Source organism: Pelophylax lessonae, assembly GCF_965119305.1.
Source record: "Pelophylax lessonae genome assembly, chromosome: 4".
NCBI lineage: Eukaryota > Metazoa > Chordata > Amphibia > Anura > Ranidae > Pelophylax > Pelophylax lessonae.
In genome coordinates this window covers 289,530,638-289,555,349 of record NC_138771.1, presented here as the reverse complement: position 1 = coordinate 289,555,349, position 24,712 = coordinate 289,530,638, and the positions used below count along the sequence as shown (strand labels likewise).

Genomic DNA, 24,712 nt, shown 5'->3' with positions numbered 1-24,712 from the left:
GACAGGTTTCAGCTAACATTTACAGGAAAGTCCAGTTTTGAATATATTTTACCTACTTGCTGTGCCATGTGGTTTTTGCTATAGAACTCTGCCTATGCATGTTTCCGTAAAGTCCAAGTTCACCTTTTTGGGCAGAATTTTACTTTTCACAATAAATAGAAGCCTTTTCTAATGTCTTTTCTGCCCAAACCATCCAAATGTGTTTATGCCTCCCTTTCCTAGTCCATAGCAGCTTTGAATCTCTACCTATTGGTTCAAAATTTCACAAAATACATTCTGAGCTCTGACTTTCTGTAGCATGATGTGACCATCCAGGAAACCTCATACCCATCATGCGCCATCTTACTGCATTACAGACTAGGGAGTGTTATACTTCTTTGGAAGTCACCTCCCTCCTACTATACCACCTCTTCTTCTTCTTCTTCTTCTTCTTCTTTTTTTTTTTTTATTACCACCAACTTTACTACCTCTTTCCTTTTAGACTGGGTTCACATGTATGCGAATTGGATACGGGTGTCTCCGCATCCAATTTGCATGTCAGAAACCTGTGACCAGCTCCCAATGGAGCCAGTTCAGACAGTTCCAGGATGGCTGCAGTGCGAATTGCACAGGAGTCTTCTGGTCTGTTTTGGATCCAAATTCAGCCAAAAATTCAGACTGAAATGGTGAGCAGGGACGCACCAGACCCTTGCTGTGAGTCGCTCCGCATGGAGGAGTGAACCCACCCTTATGGTGGCCATACAATCTGATTGTAAAATCTCACTTTTACTGTAGCTCTACAATCAGCTATATAGTACAAGGGCCTGCCTGATTTGATACAAATTGAATGGACTACTCAGGTGGGTCCTAGGTTGTAGTAAATCCAAAGGAACTTGTACAGATTTGGTACTATTTGATTGTGTAATGTACAGCGACACATTCAGCTGTAATTGTTCTTGTAATCCAGCTGGGGGGGGGGGGGGGGTGTAACCACAGCAATTTCACTTTCAGGCCCCATCCGTGCCTAGCATACTGGGAGTGCATGTTTTTTGGTGTGTGTTTTTTTTCGCACAACATGCATAGGGCAGCCCATTGATTTCATTGAGCATTTTTGCATAAAACAAAATGCGTGTTTGCTTCCACATTTTGGGTGCAATTAACGATTATTGGCAAAGAAAGCACAACTAGTTAATTTTATAAAGGTGGCCATACACTGTACAGAGATTGTACAATCAGATTGTATAATCTCATTTAGATTTACCAAATCTATGTAATAGGAGGAACCGCCTATATATTCAATCAGTTCCACATAAGCTGCTATGTGATCGCGCAACAACTTCTCCTGCTGCAATGTGCGCACTTCAATTTAACAATCTATGCAGAGAGAAGGAGACATCCAAAATGTTCGAACAGCAGAGGGAGACCCATATGTTTTCAGGGAGAAAGATGCTCTGCGTTGGAGAAGCATGTAAATACAGAGGTGGGCGGGAGAAATCTCCTGGAGGGGGAGAGCAGGTGCAGGGAGTGTTTTAATGAGGACAGAGGTCTCATTCTACTAACAGTTTTCATGTCCTATAGAACATATAGGAAATAATGGAGGCATTTTCTATAGAAGAACCTGGAGACTGAGGTAAAGCCTGCCCTAGATCATAAAGAAGGCTTTTTCTTATCTGCAACAGGGGTACATTAATGATATATTGGTGCATAATTGGAAGCTGGAATTTAGAAAAAAAAAAAGTGAACTTAGACTATAAAACAGTAATTCAGGCAAAAATAATGAGAAAAATAAACAAGAACTTTTTTGCCACATGAGATCCCAAATCTGATGTCCAGCATAATTCAACCCTCCTCTTCTGAGCCCAGGTCACTGTGGACCCTCTCCAGTCTGTGACTGCACAGTGAAAGGAGAGACAGCACAGTAATGAGCACATAGCTCTGTCACTGTTTTTTCCTATCAGCTTCTCGTCAGCACATGAACTTATGATGCTTATACTGCTTCTTCCTGTCCTGCTCCATCTCTGCTATAGAGCCAAGGCAAGAGGCTGATACCACCTCAAACTATGGTACTTTATATGTTTCCTCTAAAAAAAATGCATTTATTGTTACATTGATAATAATAACGAAGCTGCTTTGTTTTGTGTCTTTATAACTGCCATAAGTTCAGCTTTAAAGTAGTTGTAAAGCCTAAATATTTTTTACCTTAAAGTGATTGTAAAGTCTCCTTTAAAAAAAATAAATAAAAAATACAAACGTCATACTTACTTGCTCTGTGCAGTTGGCTTTGCTCAGAGTGGCCCAGATCCTCCTTTTCTCTCCCTTTTTCCCTCATCTGTGATCCTGGCCCTTCCCTCCTGCCCGAGCCGAGTCACATTCAGACACGGACCCCCGACCTGGTCCCGCCCCTCTCTCTCCTGATTGGCTGGCTGATGTTGATTGACAGCAGCGGGAGTCAATCGCGCTGCACTGCGGTCTCAGCCAATGAGGAGGGGATTCCAGGGCAGCTGAGACACTCCTGCAACATCGCTTGATAAAGACCGGCTCAGGTAAGTATTAGAGGCATTGGGGGGGGGGGGGGGGGCAGTTGCACACATAAGGTTTTTATCTTAATGCATAGAATGCATTAAGATATATAAAAACATTCTGCCTTTACAATCCCTTTTAATGCATTCCATAAATTAAGGTAAAAATGTTTGTGTAAGTGTATCACCCCTCCCCCCCCCCCCCCTTATACTTGCCTGAGCCTGATCTTGGTCCAGCACTGTGCCTCTCTCCTCTTCTCCCTGGTCTCACGGGCTTTAATGAGAGCAGCGAGAGCCATTGGCTTCCACTGCTGTCAGTCAAATCCTGTTACGAGGGAGCTGTGGGTGAGGTGGGGCAGAATCTCGCTGTCTGTGTCTATAGACAGAGCCAACACGGCTTGGGATCGATCCCACAGGTGGGTTACAATAGGAAGCAGCCTACTGTGGAGGGGCCAGGAACGCTGGTGGAGAAATTGGGGTCACTCTGTGCAATACCATTGCACAAATTAGGTAATAACACGTTGTTTTGAAAACAAAAAAAATACATTACAAACACTTTAAATTGTTCTAGTTCATTAAAAATTCTTCTTTAAATGCCACCCATGATCCACTTGCATTCTTCTTGCTTTTAACAGAAAAATTACAATTTGTATATATTTTCAGCCACCTCGGATATAGCTGATCATGTTGACATGTAGGTAGCTTTCATCAAGTGAAACCTCAATTGTACATTTTTCTCCTGTGCTCAGTATAAACTACTTGGGTGTGCCTAGTTTTAATATAAATTCAAACTTGAGCCTTCTTTTTCTTGGTCACAAGACAGAGTAGTTCTCAGAGAAATGTCCACTTTACTTCCCAAACTGGTACCAAAATTTTCACAGGAACTAAAGCATGCTTCTACCCTTCTTTTGCCAAAGCGCTCCTAAAAAGGAAAGTAGTCAAACTTTCTACTTCTGTTGTCTTTTGAAAATCTAAGCCCTGGGAGAAAAGTACTTAAAGTGGTGGACTCACCCTTGTTAACAATTTGTTTGATGAATTAAACTCCTTTTTTTGCTTTCCTCTAGGATAGTTGTGTTTTTTTTTTATTTTTTTTTTTATTATTAATTGATTTATTTTATTTTTTTGTGGCTATTTTGAGAATCAGCCCCCGTTCACACTGGGGCGACCTGTGAGGCGACCTGGTCGCCTCACAGGTCGCCGCAGGTCGCCTCCCATAGGGAAGCTGCGGACCCGTTCTGATAGGAGCGACACAAGTCGCTCCGACTCAGAAAAAGGGTCCGGAGCTTCTTTGGGGCGACCAGGAGGCGACCGCCATAGACTTCAAGGTTATGAAGTCCGTGGCGGCCGCTCCGAGGTAGCGGCGCGCTGCTCGCACCGCGACCTCGGAGGTCGCGGTGCGAAGTAGCGTCGCCCCAGTGTGAACGGGGGCTTACTGAAGCTCCTGGGAGCCCTTAAAATGTCTCAGACTTCTGTTTCCAGTGAGTGGGCACAGGAAAATTGGTTATCAGATAACAATCATAATTGGGGCCTAATATGTAAAAAAGAGGGTTTAAATTGTAGAACCTACTTTAGCCAATCAACAGCCTTCTCTTGTTGTCGTAGACCAGGGATGTAGGAAATCTGGTTGTCACGTGCTAATGCTTTTTTTTTTTTTTTTCTTTTGTACCTGTTGACAACTAAAGGCCCGTACACACGATAAGAAAATCTGTAGGGAAAATTCGTCCGACGACCGATCTGCCGATTTTCGGATTGTTAGTATGGTGCTTTCGACAGCCAACTCCGACTTGTCGGCTGACAAAATCCTGATGTGCAGGCTATAAAATTTTTGTCGTCCGTAATACAACGTCCGATTTTCGTCTGATTAGTACAGATTTTGACGGAAAAAAATCCTAAGAGCAAGACTAGGCATGCTCAGAGACGAAAGAACACATACATAACAATCCAACACATGATGACATCACTTCTGAAGTAGAATTCTGTCATACGGGAAAATTCGTATGAAAATAACCTCTTCACTTTCCACATCAGACTAGCATGCCACAAAAACAGACGACAGATCGTTCGATAATCTGATCGTGTGTACGGGGCTTAATTCATTATGCATCTTGTGTATTGTTTCTTTTTGATCCTTTTTTTCCATGTACCACATACGATTTTCCCATGTATTAGTTTATCATAAGCAGAGTTCATATCTAAGAATAAATAACATAATCTAGATACAGTTCTCTGTAGTTTTAGTTCTCTAAAAGGAAAGCATTGAGCATTGGCCAAAATAAAACGGGCAATTCTGAACCACTATATAAACATATGATTAAAGAGACAATTAAAGCCAGAAAGACAAAGCAATATGCATGCTTAGGCATAGGAATAATATTTTAGCTAAAACTAGCACTGCACACCTGAAATGAAGTGTCCAGAATGATGAAAATCTGAATTTGTGAAAATACCATCAGTTGCTGGAATTCTTTTTTTCTAAATGGATTTGCATTGTTACCTTTACTTTAGCCCCGGTAAACAAACTGACAGGTCAATTTCCACTATCTTATCTTTTTTGAGCAAAGGCAATCTGAGAGAATTCACTTTGTCCTAAATGTAAGCCTTTTGGATGATTTCATCAGATACAGAATACGTTGCATGAAGGACAGTTTCATCAGATACAGAGTATTTGTGCATGAAGAACATTTAGTCAATCAGGAGTCTGCAGCCCCCCGTTAGTCTTTATGATGTCATAAGTGTCAATGACATATATATTTAGACTTGGTTCACACTGTGTGTGCTGCGGCTCGCAGCAGGGGGTCCGGTGCAATCCTGTTCACCATTTCAGGTCCAAATTTTTTGTTGAATTCAGACCTGAAACAAAGCCAAAGACACACAGGACTCTTCTGCAGTGCACTCCACGGCCCGCCCCAGGGATCCAGAGGAGCTCCATTGGGAACCAGTAACACGCTCCTGTCATGCGAATTGGATGCAGGGAAACCCGCATTCAATTCGCAATAGTGTGTCTCCAGCCTTAGTATTAATTAAAACCAAACATACCCGTCAAAGACTTAAGCCTCGTACACACAATGAGACTATTGGAAGAATGATAGTTTTTTTTTTTTTTTTTTTGCACACTAGCCTGATATTGAAAATGAAGAGGCTACTACTTATTAACAAACATGTTTTACTTACCTACTCTGTCCAATGGTTTTGCACAGAGCAGTCCTGATCCTTCTCTTCTTGGGTCCTCCAAGGACACTCCTGGCTCATCACCTCTGCTTTGGGCCCATCATAGCAAGACATTTGTTATGGAGGCACTTATGCAGGCTCTCTCCCAAGCCTTGCTGTGTGTGTCCATTGACACACAGAGTGTGGCTTGGTCCCGCCCCCTTTCTCTCCTTACCAGCTGTGATTGATAGCAGAGGAGTCAAAGGCTGTCCTCTAAGCCTATGAGGAGGGAGGGAGCAGAGAGTGCTGCTGCTCTCATGCACAGCGCCGGATTGAGATCAGGCTCAAGTAAGTATAAGTTTTGGGTCTTGTGGGGGGGGGGGCTGCACTCATAAGGTTTTTTTTAACTCAATGCTGAGCATGCATTAGGGCCTAACATCTTGTGTTGCTTTCTTCTCATGGTGCTGCCATGGAGAGTGATTGAAAGTACACATTGATACCTGTTAAAGGAGGAGTACAGTCAAAGCTCATTTGAAAAACGGAAATTTGCAAAACGAACTGCACTCCTGTGAAGCCCGCTGTCGACTGATGTCACAGTGCCGGTCCAGGTTTGGGCAAGATCGCAGCACTATGGTTGGGATCCGCCCACACGCCTGGACCGGCACCCAGCTCACCCTCTCAGTGAGCCGCTGAGAGCCTGAGTCGGCCACTCCCACACCATCCACAGCCCAGTGCTCTGGGGGCAGAGCAGACATCGGTGACTGACAGTCAGTGTATGTATGTATGTGTGTGTGTGTGTGTGTGTGTGTGTGTATATATATATATATATATATATGTGTGTGTGTGTGTATATGTATATGTATGTATATATATATATATATATATATATATATATATATATATATATATATATATATATATATATAAAAATTTTTAATTTACATTTAAATAATTACTTAGTGTTTTTTTGTGATAAAAAAAAATATATACACAGTATCTCACAAAAGTGAGTACACCCCTCACATTTTTGTAAATATGTTTTTATAACTTTTCAACACTGAAGAAATTATACTTTGCTACAATGTAAAGTAGTGAGTGTACAGCTTGTATAACAGTGTAAATTTGCTGTCCCCCTCAAAACAACTTAACACGCAGCCATTACTGGCTGAACCGCTGGCAACAAAAGTGAGTACACTCCTAGGTGGAAATGTCCAAATTGGGCCCAAAGTGTCAATATTTTGTACCAGGGCTTCACAGGTTGCCACTGGAGTCTTCTCCAACTCCTCCATGAGGACATCACGAAGCTGGTGGATGTTGGAGACCTTGTGCTCCTCCACCTTCTGTTTGAGGATGCCCTACAGATGCTCAATAGGTTTAGTTCTGCAGACATGCTTGGCCAGTCCATCACCTTTACCCTCAGCTTCTTTAGCATGGCAGTGGTTGTCTTGGAGGTGTATTTGGGGTCGTTATCGTGTTGGAATACTGCCCTGCGGCCCGGTTTCCGAACAAAGGGGATCAAGCTCTGCTTCAGTATGTCACAGTACATGTTGGCATTCATGGTTCCCTCGATGAACTGTAGCTCCCCAGTGCCGGCAGCACTCATTCAGCCCCAGACCATGACACTCTTTTATCTTGGTCTCTTCAGACCACAGAACATGGTTCCAGCAATCCATGTCCTTAGTCTGCTTGTTTTCAGCAAACTGTTTTGCGTGCTTTCTTGTGCATCATCTTTAAAAGAGGCTTCCTACTGGCACAACAGCCATGCCGACCAATTTGATGCAGTGTGCGGCGTATGGTCTGAGCACTGACAGGCTGACCCCCACACCTTCAACCTCTGCAGCAATGCTGGCAGCACTCGTACATCTATTTCCCAAAGTCAACTCAACTTTTTTGATTGACCATGGTGAAGCCTGTTCTGAGTGGAACCTGTCCTGTTAAACCGCTGTATGGTCTTGGCCACCATGCTGCAGTTCAGTTTCAGGGTCTTGGCAATCTTCTTATTGCCTAGGCAATCTTTATGTAGAGCAACAATTCTTCTTTTTTTCAGATCTTCAGAGTTCTTTGCCATGAGGTGCCCTGTTAAACTTCCAGTGACCAGTATGAGAGAGTGAGAGCGATAACACCAAATGTAACACACCTGCTCCTCATTCACAACTGAGACCTTGTAACACTTAATGAGTCACATGACATTGGGGAGGGAAAATGGCTAATTGGGTCCAATCGGACATTTTCACTTAGGGGTGTACTCACTTTTGTTGCCAGCGGTTTAGACATTAATGACTGTGTGTGTGTGTGTGTGTGTGTTATTTTTAAGGGGACACCAAATTTACACTTTAGTGAGATTATGTATATATGTGTGTGTGTGTGTGTGTGTGTGTGTATATATTTATTTCAAATACGGAGGGTCTTGTTGCAATTGAAAAATGTAATCTCTCTACTTCCTTTGTTTCCTGCCCTGGTACAAGGATCGGGTAAGCAACATTGCCATTCTAGGTTGTTTTTCTTTCGCTCTCTAACTGTGCTGGAATGTGTGTTTTTTTTTTTTTTTTTTTTTTTTTTTGGTATGCCTTTGACAAATGGAAAGTTATACACAGAAGGTGAAAAGCAGATATGCGTGGTTTCCAAATGCATGTTACCTTTTACCTACACATGCAAAATAAACACTGGATACATTTTTAGAGAGAACAAAGCCAATGATGTGTGTATGTTTATAGTATTTTGTTCCTGCTGTGTTATTAATTTCCACGTGTGCATAAATAAATTAATCACTGTATACCACATGAAGAACAATTTTACACTTTGCGGTTGATTTAACCCTCCTCTTGTGTTAGGGTCAGAACCGACCCGTTTTCAGGTTTTGAATATCTATAAGTATCACATAAATTTGTTTATTGCATCAAGATTTTTTTACTTTGTCAGGAACCTCTATTTAAACAATGTAATAGAAAAATAATCCTTTTCACTAAATTATAAAATACTGTGGTGAAAATTAAGACGTTCATGGTGTTAGGGTCAATTCTGACCCAGTTATAATATAGGATTTTAGGACACTAATAAGTGCCAAAACTGAAATCATAAACACTCTCTCTGCTTAGTAACACTGACAGCCAATCCCCTCTCAACCCTGTGAGCTGTAGTTAGGGAGGGGCCTATCTCTTTTCCTGCTTGTCTGCTTCTCTAAATAAAGTGAAGAAACATAGGACAAATTCATTTCAGAGTTGCTGACTTTATTTTACCATTTTTTAAATTTGACAATGAGAGGTATGCTATCAAAAGAAAGGTCTAGGGGTCACACCAAAAATATTAAAACCAATCTTTTCAAGGATAAAGAAGCCTAACAAGGTAACCAAGAGGTAAGAAACAAATTTGATGATAAATAATTATTCAGAGGGTATTTTATGGCTGATTAAAAACACGGGTCAAAACTGACCCTAAACATCATGGATAGTAACGGAATTCTAACATAAGAGGAGGGTTAATAAAACTGGAGAGTGTAAAATCTGGTGCAGCTCTGCATGGTAGCCAATCCACTTCTAACTTCAGCTTATTCAATCAAGCTTTGACAAAAAAAACTGAAAGCTGATTGGTTTCTTTGCAGAGCTGCACCTTTTGCATATGTCTCCCATTTCTTAAATGATAGGGACCTTTTTAGCACACAGTAGGTAAGCATTAGGCATGTTCCTCCCACGACCCTATTTACATGGAGCGCAATCATCTAATATGCAGAAAAATATACATTTTGTAATACATTTGTATAAAGATGTAGACCTTAGACCAAAAAGGGGGACAACTGAGGCTTCACGGAGGACAAAGAGATGTGGCTTGAAAGAGGCGCTCTGATTTTGAACCTTTAAAGGATAGGTTCACATTTGGACCATGTTACACATGCCACCCATTTTTAGGGTGTAACATGTGCCAGCATCTGCAGCCTCTTGTCCCCCCCCCCTCCCCTCGTGACTGTGGGTCGGGGATCAGTTTCCCAAACCCGCTGTCCTAGTTTGAAAACTGCACAGCTATGTGCAATTCCTCCCACATGACTGCATCATTCATTTATAGTTTCTTTTAAATTATTGCCTACATGTACCATCAGCCATTGTGGTTGCTGGCTTGTAGCTCTTAATTAACTACGAGGGCGCTGGCAAGTCTTTTTGTAGTCCATTGATCTTCCTGCTCTTAGGGTAACTGTCTTTATGTCTAGTCTAATCTTAACTAAACTTAAACAAAGAGGTTCAGTTTTATAAAAAAAAAAACATTTATACTCACTAGGTGGATGCAGCATTGGATCCGATGCTGCATTTGTCCCCTGTCGCCTCCGCACTGAGAACCTAAGTGATCAAACACCACTGATTGCTCAGTTCTCCCCTCCACTCTGAGCAGAGAGCCATGACAGTTAGTCACCACTCTCTTACTCTGCCCTCCAGTGCTCACTGAAGAGCTCAGCTGTATAGGGGGTGGGAGAGGCTGGCTTGGTCTCTCAGCGGCTTGCTTAGAGGCTGAGCCAGCTGCCTGTCCAGGCTGCTGGGTAGATCCCAACTGAAATGGGTCACAGGAGTGCAGCACAAACTGCACTTCTATGATCCATAGGAGAAATAGGGCCAAAGAAGCTTTGGCCATACTTTTTTAAACCTGCTCCCACCCCCATTTTAAGCATATTCTGACTACCATGTCAAGGAAAGATATTTATACTTACTGTACCTATGCTGAGGGTGCTCCGGTGCAGTCACATAATCAGCTTCGGTATAGAGGAGGGAGAGCTGACAACGGATGCCCCATAGTAAGCATATGGGTGAGGTCACCACATAGGCATTGCAGGTGTTGTCAGCGAGCTCTCTTCCGGTTTCTGGATAAATCATGTGACCAGAGGTAAGTATGATTATCTTTCCTTTACAGGGTTCCTAGAATAAGCCTAGAATAAGGGTGGGAGCAGGTTTCGGTATAGTTAGGATTGGAATGGACTTCTACTTTCACCACTGGAAGATTTACCCACCCTTTCTGAGCAGACCATTTTTTGGAATACGACACTGCGTTACTTTAATTGACGAGGCTGTACCCAAACAAAATGTGTCCTTTTTACCCACAAATAGAGCTTTCTTTTGGTGGCATTGGATCACCTCTGCGTTTTTTATTATTTGCGCTATAAACAAAAAACCCGACAATTGTGGGGAAAAAAAAATATTTTTTATTTTTTGCTATAAAACCTATCTAATCAAAAATTTAAAAAAAAAAAAAAAAAAACATATTTCTTCCTAAATTTAGGCCAATATGTATTCTGCTACATATTTTTGGTAAAAAAAACCCCCGAAATATTGCGCAAAAGTTAAAGCGTCTACAAAAGATGGGATATTTTTTTTTTTTTTACTAGTAATGGCAGTGATCAGCAACTTATAGCCAGGGCCATCTTCAACACAGGGCAAAAGGGGCAGCTGCCCTGGGCCCAGTCATTGGTATGGGGCCCAAATCAGCTTCCCCTTGAGCCCGCACTGCTTGCAAATAGTTGATAAGTGGATTCAGGAGGGCCCAAGAAAAAGTTTGCCCAGGGTCCAATCAATATTAACCACTTGCCGACTGCCTAATGCCGATCTACGTCGGCAGTCAGCCCCTCACAGGCAAAGTGACGTAGGGCTACGTCACTAGCTTGTGAGGGTCTAGGGAGCGAGGGCGCGCCCCCGGAGGCGCGCTCCCGCTCCCGCGTGGTCACGGACCCCCCCCGCGCGTGTGACCAGCGGACCCGATGTCCGCCGGTCACTCGGCGATCGGCGGGGGAGAGGGAGAATGTCAGGCAGCTTGTGTAAACAAGCTGCCTGTCATTCTCCTCGCTGTAAAGACACTGATAAAACGGATCTAGTATGTAGATCCGTTGATCAGTGTCCTTACAGCTCAAGCCACAGCCAATCACAGTAGAAAGCACGCCCCTAGGGATACACACAGCCCCTCCCTTCCAAATAAAGTTAACCCCTTCACAACCATTTTTACAGTAACAGTGCATATGTATAGCACTGATTACTGTAGAAATGTCACTGGTAACCCCAAAAGTGTCACAAATGTCAGTCAAGGGTCCGATCTGTCCGCCCCAATGTCGCAGTACCGCAAAAAAAATCGCAGATCGCCGCCATTACGCGTTAAAAAAAAAAACAACAAAAATGACAAAAATCTTTTCCTTTGTTAAACGCGATAACTTTTGCGCAAACCAATCAAAATACGCTTTTTGCGATTTTTTTTTTTTTTTTTTACCAAACATAGGTAGCATAAAACAAATTGGCCGAAAATTTTAAATTTTGATTTTTACTTTTTTTTTTTTGGGTTAATTTCATATAAAAAAATGTGAAAAATATTGTTATTTTTGCAAAATTGACGCTCTTTTTTTGTTTATAGCGCATGATCAAAAAATCGCACAGGTGATCAAATACCACCAAAAGAAAGCTCTGTTTGTGGGAAAAAAAGGACGTCAAATTCGTTTAGGTACAGCGTCGCACGACCGCGCAATTGTCCGTTAAAGTCACGTGGTGCCGAATCGCAAAATACCCCCTGGTCAGGAAGGGGGTAAAATCTTCCGGGGCTTAAGTGGTTAAAGATGGACCTGCTTATAGCGGTATTGCGATATTCATAATCGGACACTAACTGATACTTTTAACACTTTTTAGGGAAGTGGTGACACTAATACAGTGATCAGTGATTTTTTTTTTTTTTTTTGGTATGGATAATTTTTTAAACTAATTATTTCACAGCTTGTAATTCAGCATTTCATAAATGAAAATGCTTTAAACAAAGGGTTTGTTTGCCATGTGCACACCTGTGGAGTTACAGTATATCTTTGTAAAACGCTGTTAGTTCGCATAGCTTGAACTCTATGTAACTAACCTCTGTAACACTGTGTATGGAAATGTCATTAGTATTGTGTAACCTGTACAGGTGTTTGTGATTGAGTATTCTGTATGATGATTTTATGTTGCGCAAACTGATTACTTTACAGCCAAAAGTTCACTGAATCCATAGCTCTCCGGTTATACATGGTTATCCATTTACCTATATTACTTAATGTTGTTGCTATTGGGGTAAAGGAAATGACAGTTAAAGCTGAACTCCAGGTATGACTTTTATTGCTTATTTATATTTTTCTTGAACCAATGTAAGCATGAACATCTCATACCGGAGGAGCCCAAAGGGGAAACTGAAAATCCCTGCACTAGTGGATTCCATTACAGTGATAACCGTGACCTTCCAGATCCTGTGCTGAGCAGCTTCTCCTCTGCACACCGACCACAGAAGATTGCTTGCTTAGCACTGCTTCCATTCACAAAATTCCTTAATCACTTAATGACCGGAAGGTTTTACCCCCCTTAATGACCAGGCCATTCTTTGCGATACGGCATTGCGTTACTTTAACTGACAATTGCATGATCGTGCAATGCTGTACCCAAAATAAAATTGATGTCCATTTTTCCCCACAAATAGAGCTTTCTTCTGGTGGTATTTGATAACCTCTGTGATTTTTTTATTTTTTGCGCTATAAACCAAAATAGAGCAACAATTCTGAAAAAAAAAAAAAAAAATTTTACTTTCTGCTATAAAAAAAAAAAAATATATATATATATATATATATATATATATATATATATATATATATATATATATATATATATATATATATATAATAAATTAGGCCAATTTTTATTCTGCTACATATTTTTGGTAAAGAAAATTCCAATAAGTGTATATGGATTGGTTTGCGCAAAAGTTATCGCGTCTACTAGGGGAAAGATTTATGTCATATTTATTTCTTTTTTACTAGTAATGGCGGCGATCAGTGATTTATTTATTTGTTTGCAGGACTGCCACATTTCGGCAGACAGATCAAACGCCTAACTGCCACTTTTGACACTTTTGGGTGGACCAGTGACATTACTAAAATAATCAGTGCTAAAAATATCCACTGTTAGTGTACTAATGACACTGGCAGGGAAGGAGTTATTACCAGAGGCGATCAAAGGGTTAAATGCGTGCCTAGGGGATGCTTTCTAACTGTGTGGGGAATGGGCTCACTGGATGAACAAAGAGACCTGTGTTCCTAAATAGGAGGAACACGGGATCCCTGTGTTCATCACTGAATGAACAGCGGTCTGCCATGTTTACACCGGAAGACCACCACTCTGTCTCCATGGGGAGTGATCGCGGGTGCCTGGCAGACATCACGGCCGCAGAACCCGCTGATTGGCTTCCTTCTAACCAATTGGCACCTCCAGCAGTGCACGCGCCCATGCTGATACACGAAGCGGTGTACATGTACGTCGAGAGCCGACCCGCAGCAGTATAACAACGGCGGCTGGTCGGCAAGTGGTTAATTAATACAAGCTGAAATTTAATAGGAGGACACTTAACTGTCCAGGGATCTCACAATACTGGCACCCCGAGCTGATTCGTCAGTCGGCTTTGGGTACACCTCGTCCATTTTCCGTCTGAATTCATGTCATCTCCGCCCTTCCTCTCCACCCTGTCCTATCAGAAAACTCCTTGTATTCAATAAAAAAAATGCATTATGGGAATAATGGCAGTGCCAATCGAGCACCCCCTTGGGACCAGTGTGCAAAGAGGAGGCTACTCGGCATAGGACACTGAAAATGGCTGCTGAAACTGAAGTAGCGCCTACTACTACAGTGATGGTCTGCTTTTCCTGGTATAAGATATGCATCCAAGCTGGACCATTGTAAGACTGGCCATAGATGAGTAATTTTTTTTTTTTTTTTTTTCGTTCAACCAGTAGGTTTCTCTATTTACACATTCAAGGTGGTTGACAAAATCCTCCCTACTGTGCTATTGTATTCTGACTTTCCCTGCAGTCAGGATACACTGATCAGATTTTCTGGCTACACCTGTGGCACTGATTGAGTGGCAAGAATCCAACAGGGCGCTTATACAGACGTTGATTGGTATAGCCACCCTGCTTATACATGTTAAAATTTGGCCAGTCCCTGCCAAAGCGGCTGAATTTCGATCAATGTATGGCCAGCCAAAAGTACACTGCTCACAAAATTTTAAGGAATACTTTGAAAACACATCAGATCTCAATGGGGAAAAATATCATAGTTACATAGTTTGTGAGGTTGAAAAAAGACATCATTCCATCCAGTTCAACCTATGATGTATGTGTTTGTGTTTGCTGTTAACCGTACATTGTATACCCCTGTATGTTGTGGTCTTTAATAGTTTTTTGAAACTATCGATGCTCCCCGCTGATACCACTGCTTGTGGAAGGGAATTCCACATCCTAACTGCTCTGAGAGTAAAGAACCCCTTACGTATTTTAAGGTTAAACCATTTTTCCTCTAGTTTTAGTGAGTGGCCACGTGTCTTATTGCATTCCCTTTCTTTGAAAAGTTTGTACCTTATGCTATGGTCATCACCAGTACAGTATTTGTACATTGATATCATATCCCCTCTCAATCGTCTCTTCTCCAGAGAGAATAAGTTCAATGCTTGTAGTATTTCCTCATAGTTGATGTCCTCCATTCCCCTAATTATTTTTGTTGCCCTTCTCTGGACTCTCTCCAGTTCTAGCACATCCTTTCTGAGGACCGGTGCCCAGAACTGGACGGCATACTCCAGATGTGGCCGGACCAGAGTCTTGTAGAGTGGGAGAATAATCTCTTTATTTCTCGAGCGAATCACGCTTTTTTTTTTTTTTTTTTTAATAGATTTTATTGAAGTAAAAGTAAACAAAACAGAGGGTAATTAAAGCAACACATTTTAGATACCATTGTGCAGGTAGATAATCAGTCGTAGTGACATAAGGTAAGTAAGTATACAACTGGAAACAAAGAAAAAGAGGGGGAGCTAGGAATGGTAGGAGATGGTGCTGTGCTCAGCAGAGGATTTGGGAGGGGGGGGGTGGTGACTGGGTGATGCCTTCAGTGATATGTGAAAGTCTTGTTGTGGAAGTCCAGATCTCGTTGGGGAAGGGTAATCTCCATGAATTCCCGCCATTTGGCTTTGAATCTGTCTTTGGAGGAGGCATTGGTGAAATCCGTATTTAGGTAGTCTTTATGAAGAAGAGCCAGGAGTTCCTTTTTCAGCTGGGTAATGGATGGGGCGGAGGGTGAGACCCACTGAGATAGTATAGTTCTCCGTGCTGTAAGAAGGCAGGTGAGGATCCAAGTCATGTGGTGGAGGATAGGTCCTCCAGACCATAATTGTAGTTGTTTGTCCCAGTGGCCAAAGATGAATCCCCTTTTTTATATATGCCAGTATTCTGTTGGCTTTGCTTGCAGCGGCTTGGCATTGCATGCCACTGCCAAGCCTGTTGTCCTCTAGGACCCCCAGGTCCTTTTCCATCTTAGATTCACCCAGATGTCCCCCCTAGCAAGTAGCTCGCTTTTGTGTTTCTAATGCCCAAGTGCATTACTTTACATTTTTCAACATTAAACCTCATCTGCCATGTAGTTGCCCACCCCATTTTTTTCAGGTTTGCTTGTAAGTTTTCTACATCCTGCATAGAAGATATTGGCCTGCTTAGTTTAGTATCATCCGGAAATAACGAGATCGTTTATGAATAAATTAAACAGGATTGGTCCCAGGACAGATCCTTGGGGACCCCACTTTCAACACCCGCCCAATTCGAGTACTCCCCATTTATCACCACCCTCTGGACTCACCTCTGGAGCCAGTTCTCTATCCAGGTACTCACCCTATGGTCCATACCTACGTACCTTAATTTGTACAGTAAGCGTTTGTGGGGAACTGTGTCAAATGCCTTTGCAAAGTCCAGATACACCACATCCACAGGCCTTCCTTTATCTAGATGGCAACTCACTTCTTCGTAGAAGGTTAATGGATTGGTCTGGCAAGAATGATTTTTCATGAATCCATGCTGATTACTACTACTACTAATACCTAATACCATTTTCATTACTAAAGTCTTGTATAGAGTCCCTTAACATCCCCTCCAAAATCTTGCAGACTACTGATGTTAGGCTGACCGGCCTATAGTTACCTGGGATATATCTCGGCCCATTTTTAAATATTGGTACCACGTTGGCTTTTTTTTCCAATCAGCTAGCGCCTAGACTATCCATAAAGATCAAGAATAATGGTCTGGCTATCACCTGGCTGAATTCTTGAAGAACCCTCGGGTGTAAGCCATTTGGTCCCGGTGATTTATTTTATTTATGTTAAGTTTCTCTTTTTTAGTTCTAAGTCTATCTTCTGTTAACCATGGGGGTACTTCCTGAGGTGTATTATTTAATTTATCATTACAAGCTGTGTTAATTCTTTTGTCAAGACTGAAGAAAATAAATTATTTAACTTCTCTTTGTCCTCTGTGGCCAGATTCCCTTCGTCGTCTTTAAATGTGTTCTGGCCTCGCTTTCTTACTATTTATATATTTAAAGAATTTCATGGGTTTTTTTTTTTCTCTCTTCCACTATATGTCTCTCGTGTTCTATTTTTGCCGCTTTGATTTCACCTTTACATTTCTTATTGCACTCTTTGTAATGTTGGAATGCTGCCAATGACTCCTCAGCCTTGTATTTTTTGAAGGCCTTTTCTTTAGTATTAATATGCATTTTTATGTTGGAGTTTAGCCACCCAGGGTTTATTTTAGCTCTTTTAAATGTATTCCCCTTTGGAATGCACTGGCCGATCCCTTTGTTTAGTATGCTCTTGAAGCACTCCCATTTTTCCTCTGTGTTCTTTGTTCCCAGGGTTCTATCCCATTTGATATTGTCTAGCAAAGAGCACAGTTTAGGGAAGTTGGCTCTTTTGAAATTCAGTGTCCTTATATTACCCTTGTGTTTCCTATTACTATGATTTATACTGAAACGAATTGACCTATGGTCACTGTTTCCTAAGCTGCCCCATATTTCTATATCTGTGATCAGGTCCGTATTGTTGGTAATCAGTAGGTCTAGTACCGCATTGTTTCTTGTTGGTGCGTTCACCATTTCACCTATGAAATTGTCCTGAAAAACATTTAGGAACTGCCGAGCCTTGGATGAATGCGCGGTTCCTTCTGCCCAGTATATATCTGGATAATTAAGGTCCCCCATTATAATGACATTTCCTATCCTTGCTGCCATTCCATGCTGGATATCTTTACTGATATGGAAAGGGTAATGTGTTAGGAACAAAAGGATGCCACATCCTTTGATGGGAATGAAAATTATCAACCTACAGAGGGCTGAATTCAAAGATACCCCAAAAATCAAAGTGAAAAAATGATGCAGCAACTCCAAATGGTACTCCGTAGTTTGTATGCCCCCCATGTGCTTTTATGCATGCCTGACAACATTGAGGCATTCTCCTAATGAGACAACAGATGGTGTCCTGGGGTATTTCCTTCCAGATCTAGACCAGGGCATCACTGACCTCCTGAACAGACTGAGATGCAAACTGGTGGCGTCTGATGGACTGAAACATAATGTCCCAGAGGTGTTCTATTGGATTTAGGTCAAGTGAGCGTGGGGGCCATTCAATGGTATCAATTCCTTCATCCTCCAGCAACTGGCTCCAAACATTTGCCACATGAGGACAGGCATTTCCGTGCACCAGGAGGAACCCAGGACCCACTGCAAGAGCGTAGGGTCTGACTAGGGGTCCAAGGATTTCATCCAGATACCTAATGGCAGTCAGGGTGCCATTATCTAGCCTGTAGAGGTCTGTGAGTCCCTCCATGGGTCCAAGCTCCCCAGACTATCATTGACCCACCACCAAACCGGTCATGCTGATTGATGTTATAAGCAGCATTACATTCTCCGCGGCTTCTCCAGACCCTTTCATGCCTGTCACATGTGCTCAGGGTGAACCTACTCTTATCTGAGAAAAGCACAGGGTGCCAGTGGCGGACCTGCCAATTCTGGTGTTCAGTGGAAAATGCCAATCAAGCTCCACTGTGTTGGCGAGTGAGCACAGGGCCCACTAGAGGATGTCGGGCCCTCAAGTCACCCTTATGAAGTCCTGTTTCTGATTGTTTGGTCCGAGACATTCACATTCACACCAGTGGCCACAAAGGAGCAGATACTGGTCCTGCTGATGTGTTAAGGACCTTCTACTGCCTTGTCCAGCTCTCCTAGAGTAACTGCCTGTCTCCTGGAATCTCCTCCATGCTGGGCAAACCTTCTGGTAATGGTACGTATTGATGTGCCATCCTGGAGGAGTTGGACTGCCTGTGCAGCCGCTATTGAGTCCAGGTATCTCCTCATGCTACCAGTAGGGACATTGACCCTAGCCAAAATTGGTGAAAAACAGTGAAAAAAGATGAGTAGGGAAAAAAAATTCAGTAGCCTCCACCTGTAAAACCATTCCTGTTTTGGAGGATGTCTCATTGTTGCCCATCTGGTGCACCTGTTGTTAATTTCCTTAACACAGAAGCAGATGAAACTGATCAATAACCCCCTCTGCTACTTAACTGACCAAATTAATATCCCAGGAATTTAATTTACTTGATGCTATACTCTGATTAAAAAAGTGTTTCTTTATTTTTTTGAACAGTGTAGTTCTAAAAGTAGAAGATTTTTTTTTACCCTAATGCATTATCTGCATTAAGGTAAAAAACCTCTTGTGTTCAGCCCCCAATTATACTTACCTGAGCCTGACCTTGATCCAGCGCTGTGCCCAAGAGCAGCATCTTTCTCTCTCCTCATTGGAGATCGAGGCAGCAAAAGCCAATGTTAGTAGCAGGTAAGTATGACATGTTGTTTTCCTTTAGAATTACTTTAGGTATGTAATAAAGATCATGCCTGGTGTTTATCTTTAAGGGCATTCTAGAGGTACCAATGCCATGGCTAATATTAAAGCAGAACTGCCCTTTTAGATATTTGCTTGTTATCATCATAGCTATGTTCCAAATTTCCAAAACTTTCATAGAACACCTTTGGAATGAATTAGAGCGGAGACTGTGAGCCACGATTTCTCAATCAACATCAGTGCCTGACCTCACAAATGCGCTTCTGGAAGAATGGTCAAACATTCCCATAGACACACTCCTAAACCTTGCAGACAGCCGCCCAGAAGTCAAAATTGAGCCCTACAGATTAAGATTGGGATGCCATTAAAGTTAATGTGCGTGTAAATGCAGGCATGCCAATACCTTTGACAGTATAGTGTAGTTCTAGTTTGTCCCAACCCTAGTGACTTTTTCTTCTTCTTTTTTTTTTTTTTGAGAAAACTGTGTTTTAATAGCAGTACTTTATGCCATGAACTCATATGGAATTGGCTCAAGGAGCTCAGGTTCCTTTCCAAATGTTCGGACAAAGTGAGCTTCACTTGGCTGGGCTGACTGACGTTTTAGCTCCACCCAGGTGCCCTTCTCCTTTTTAATTTTCTTCCTCTCGTTCTCCTTCACACGCTGCAGGAAACTGTCTCTACTTTTTGAGTGGCGGATGTGCTCTACACGGACATTGATTCTTTTGGCAAGAATCTTACCCTTGACTTGTTTGTTCACAATTATTCCAACAGCATGCTGTGTGACATTGTAGATCCGGCCAGTCTTGCCATGGTAGCACTTGTGTGGCATACCTTTCTGGATTGTGCCTGTACCCTTGATGTCCACAATATCCCCCTTCTTGTAGATGCGCATATAGGTTGACAGTGGCACCGGACCATGCTTGCGGAAGGGTCTAGAGAACATATAACGGGTTCCTCGCCTTTTGCCTCTTGTGTTTGTCATATTTCACTAACAATTGCCCCTACTGCAAGATGGCAGGTCCGGCGGCTAGTAACTTTTTCTTGATAGATGTTTTTTAGGAAATAGAAAATACTTGTCACCAGGGCATGGTAGAAAAAAAAAGATGTTTGGATGTACAGCATTCCTGCCACAACCAGAAAGACTGGGAGGTTTTCCATTCGATCAGCAGAGGCATGATGCAAAACATCTGCAGGGCAGAATACTAATTTGGTGTTAAAGAACAGTAGGGGAAGGTTCTCTACAAGAGTCCTAACTGGATTCCCTGTTTTATTTCTACACCTAATAAAATAAGACATGATTGGACTGTTTTTTTACTGCTATTTTTACATATGGGCTCCTCGTGGGGGCAAATTGGACAATGTTCTTAGACACAGTTAAATGACAACTTCATCTTTAGGTAAATTGTCCTTTAGTCTCCTGCCTCAGGGTAACCCACATTGGTTGGGACTTTTTATGTAAATGCTTTGCAGAGCTGGGCAGAACCACACAGAAAAGATCTCCAGATTGGGGTCGAGGGGGGAAAATATTGCTATGTTGGCCACACTGAGGTCGTGAGCTGGGGGAAGCTCTAAAGCAGGGATATGCAAACTGTGGTCCTCCAGCTGTTTCAAAACTACAAGTCCCATCATGCCTCTGCCTTTGGGTGTCATGCTTGTGGTTCTCAGAGTCTTGCTATGCCTCATGGGACTTGTAGTTCTGCAACATCTGGAGGGCCACAGTTTGCATATCCCTGCTCTAAAGGATCATTTTTTATTCTCTAAAGGTTAAAAGTACAGCTGTCCTTTAAGTGCTCTTGCAGAGTATATTTCTCAATGTCACATATTCAGCCTGGTGTTTATTACCTTCTGTCCCTGTGAATTATTTGTTCAAGATATCTCTATTTTGCATTTTGTGTCAAGTTTGTGCAAATGTTAAAGTTGCAGTGCCCCTTTTCTGGCAAGTGTCTGGTGCTGCCACAGCAGCCTATTTGTCAATTGTTGTACTTGGTATGTTCCTGTGTGCTCCCCTCTTGTTTAGTGTACATTCCAGCACATTCATGCTTTAGTGTTAGCTTCTGTGTTTCACCTTTTGCTGAGTAAGGATGATTTTTGATAGAAATGCATTTTCACCATCAAGGATGTCGGGCAAAAACTATTTTATAATGAACCAAATTGTTAGACTGTTAGACTATGTTAGATTCTTTTTTTTTTGAGTTTGCACTGCCTGGCAGCTTTTTCAATTCAGCAAGTTACCATGGTGTCCATACAGGCTGGGTTCAGGAGGTTTGTCTTGTGCATAAAGGGACTTTTAGGCATGAACACTGACTTTTGTTTATTCACAATACAACCTGATATGCAGCAGCTGTTAAGCAATATTATGTGTTCAAGGCTGAAGCAAAGAATGTAGCTAGGATATACAGTACCTACACCAGCTCAATATAAACGGGTTATCACTTTAGATAAGATAACGTGAAGATTTCTTTGTAAATTAGAAAGTGAGACCATTTTTATAGGCCCTATTATTATACAAATGTATATTGGTATAGTGCTGATCTTCAACGCAACCAGGCAGCTCTATGACCGTGAAAGCCCGCAAACATTTTGAAAGCATTTTAGGGCCTGGTTCACAGTAGTGCAATTTCAGATGAAACTTGAATCACATGACAATGGAAATCACATTGTATTCAATTGTGCATATTCACATACATGCGACTTAGCACAGAGCGTTCTAGGTAAAGGTTCCTGTACTGCTTTGGTGTGCTTCCAGCATGATTTTGGCCCCATTGCAGGGCTCAATTCCTGCAGGAATGTATGGGAATGGCGTTCCTGTATTTTTTCCACAGTATGAATGCTGTTCCCGTAGGCAGCCATGTCCTGCAGGACTGCCCTTTGTATGCGAGCTGTATATCGCCGGCTTCTGTCACAGGCGGAGAGATACCAAATGCACTCCGCCTGTGACAGTCACAGGAGCGATACAGGAAGCATCGGCTCTGCTCTCTACTGGAGCTGCATGCTTCCTCCAGCGCGGCTACTGTCACAATGATGCTCAGGGATGGACGGTGGGTTGGGAACCCGCCAGCAGTACCCACCAGTAGTACCAACCAGCAGTACACGCCAGCATTACCAACCAGTAGTACCAGCCAGCATTACCCACCAGCAGTACCAGCTAGCAGTACCAGCAGTACCAACCAGCAGTACCTGCCAGTAGTAACAGCCAGCAGTACCAGCCAGCAGCACCCACCAGAAGTACCCACCAGCAGTACCAGCCAGCAGTACCGGCCACTAGTACCACCCAGCAGTACCCACCAACAGTAAACGCCAGCATTACCCACCAGCAGTACATGCCAGCATTACCCACGAGCGGTACGCGCCAGCAGTACCCACCAGCAGTACCAGCCCTGGTGGACAGCCAGCAGCAGCCACCAGCCATACCCACCTGGGAGACAGCAGCAGCCAACGATACCTGCAGGAATCCTGGGGAAGAAGTGAAAATTGAGGTTGGTTGAAGTGCAGGTAAACCACGGTGCATCCGTGTGAAAGCAGCCTTATGCCCCTTTCACACGATCAGTCTGATCGGGTCTGCCTGTCTGTTTTTCAGGTGGACCCAATCCGACCCTCCATTCACCTCTATAGAGCAGCAGATATAAATGGACTTGTGTCCATTTTTATACCCGCCTATCTCCAATCCGATCCCCTTAAAAACACAGAAGAAGATCCCTCCCCTTCTGTCTAGAAGGATCGTATTGGAGGGCTCATAGAGTAGAGCAGGCTGTGTTTGTGTCTGCTCTGCATATGCAGAGTGGACACGGACATGTCATCTGCTCATTTGTGGCCCATGACCGATTACCAAGTCACTAAAGTGGCCTTCGCTCCTCAAAGGTGTATAGATACACTCCCTGTCTCTGTCTCTCTCTTTCTCATGAAATTGCATTTGCACTTATTGTGACCAGAGAAGACTGTGTTTTCAGATTTCGCTGGGTTTTGTAATCCTGGACTGGTCCTGGAGCTTGAAGGCTTATACTTGTCTTGGGTGGGACAAAGCTTTCATTCCGTTGTCTGGGTCTTGCTGGAGACCTGCAGGCCATGTGAGTGCACAGGTGTTCATGCTATTTAGAAGCATATCCCTATTTCAAAGCTTCCATTTAGAGCAGGGATCCTCAAACTACGGCCCTCCAGCTGTAGCAGAACTACACATCCCATGAGGCATTGTAAAACTCTGACATTCACAACATGACTAGGCATGATGGGAATTGTAGTTCCTGAACAACTGGAGGGCCATAGTTTGAAGACCCCTGATTTAGAGACAGAGCTCTGTTCGGAGAGAGCTATGTGCTCTTGCAAGGATGCACATGTGTTCCTGCCAAGAGACTGCACACCATGTTTGGGGGCATCCCTTGCCCACAGGACTGGGAGAGTTGGGACAGCTGCACAAGTCTGGGGAGAAAGCTGAGCTGGCTAGCGAGTCCATGGGACTGGAGGTAGTCCTTAAGAGAGTGAGACAGTGCAGGGTGTCAGGAGAACCACTCCCACTAGACCAGGAGTGGGCCTATATATCAGGGGGCTGTAGCTAAAGGCTGAGTGATTAAAGAAAACCCAGAGAACCAGGTCTGAGAGGCCAGAGACAGGAGCAGCTGTGCTGCTGGAAAGAGCTAGGTGGCACAGCATTTTTCTTTTTACATTTTCTGTGTGAAGCTGAAATCCCCTACATGGGAAACCAAGGTGTTGAAATTTACTTTTTGTTTTCAAGAAAGGCTTTCAGAAAGCCTTTAACCACAGATCCTGACTCATGTGGACTTACTACCTACACATCTACTACTGAGCAGAATCATCCTGTATATGTGTATAGATATATATATATACTCTATTTTTTATTAACTACAGAGAGATGCTTCCAATTCCTGATATCTCAGTACATTCATATTCAGAGCTGTTGTTAGTTTACCATGAACCAATATATACATAAAGTGCGCTGTCATAAAATAAATATCCCAAAGGAAAAAAATATATGTGTAAATGTATAGTGCAAAATCCATCATAATTCATATACTCATTTGCACCGAAACATCAAATGATAATATGTAACAACATATATATAACTAAAGTGCAATTGAAGTACATATAGAACTGGATGCACAGAATACAAATAAAGTTCCAAAGAACTAATGATCTAACACAGTCCAAAAAGTGTGATTTTGAATGGTGTTAAAGCGGAATTCCGGGCACAAAAACATTTTTTCAATGAACATACCCCCGGGACAGTCAGGGCTAGTACATTCCACAATGGCTAGCCTCTGATCTGTCCCAGTTTGCACTTACCTGCAAGAAGAAATACTCACTCTTCTACAGCGTTGCCATCTCTGTTGTGGGCAGCTGAAGCCAGCGCGATCCTCTTCTGCGTCCTCTTCCGCATTTTC

At 42.6% G+C, this 24,712-nt stretch overlaps 2 protein-coding genes across 2 annotated transcripts in view; one reads left to right on the top strand and one right to left on the bottom strand.

Moving 5' to 3' along the window:
• Positions 1 to 24,712, top strand: part of ACSS3 (acyl-CoA synthetase short chain family member 3) — a 220,542-nt gene that overhangs the window by 26,377 nt on the left and 169,453 nt on the right. The gene's annotated exons all lie outside the window — the stretch shown is intronic.
• LOC309554795 (large ribosomal subunit protein eL21-like) lies at positions 19,780 to 20,340 on the bottom strand. Its single transcript, XM_082256496.1, has one exon. It carries the CDS (start codon positions 20,299 to 20,301, stop codon positions 19,822 to 19,824), a length of 480 nt encoding a protein of 159 aa, XP_082112622.1. The 5' UTR covers positions 20,302 to 20,340; the 3' UTR covers positions 19,780 to 19,821.

What these genes read in the sequence shown, in the direction of transcription:
- LOC309554795 (XM_082256496.1), bottom strand. Translation starts at nt 20,301, where the DNA reads ATGACAAACACAAGAGGCAAAAGGCGAGGAACCCGTTATATGTTCTCT.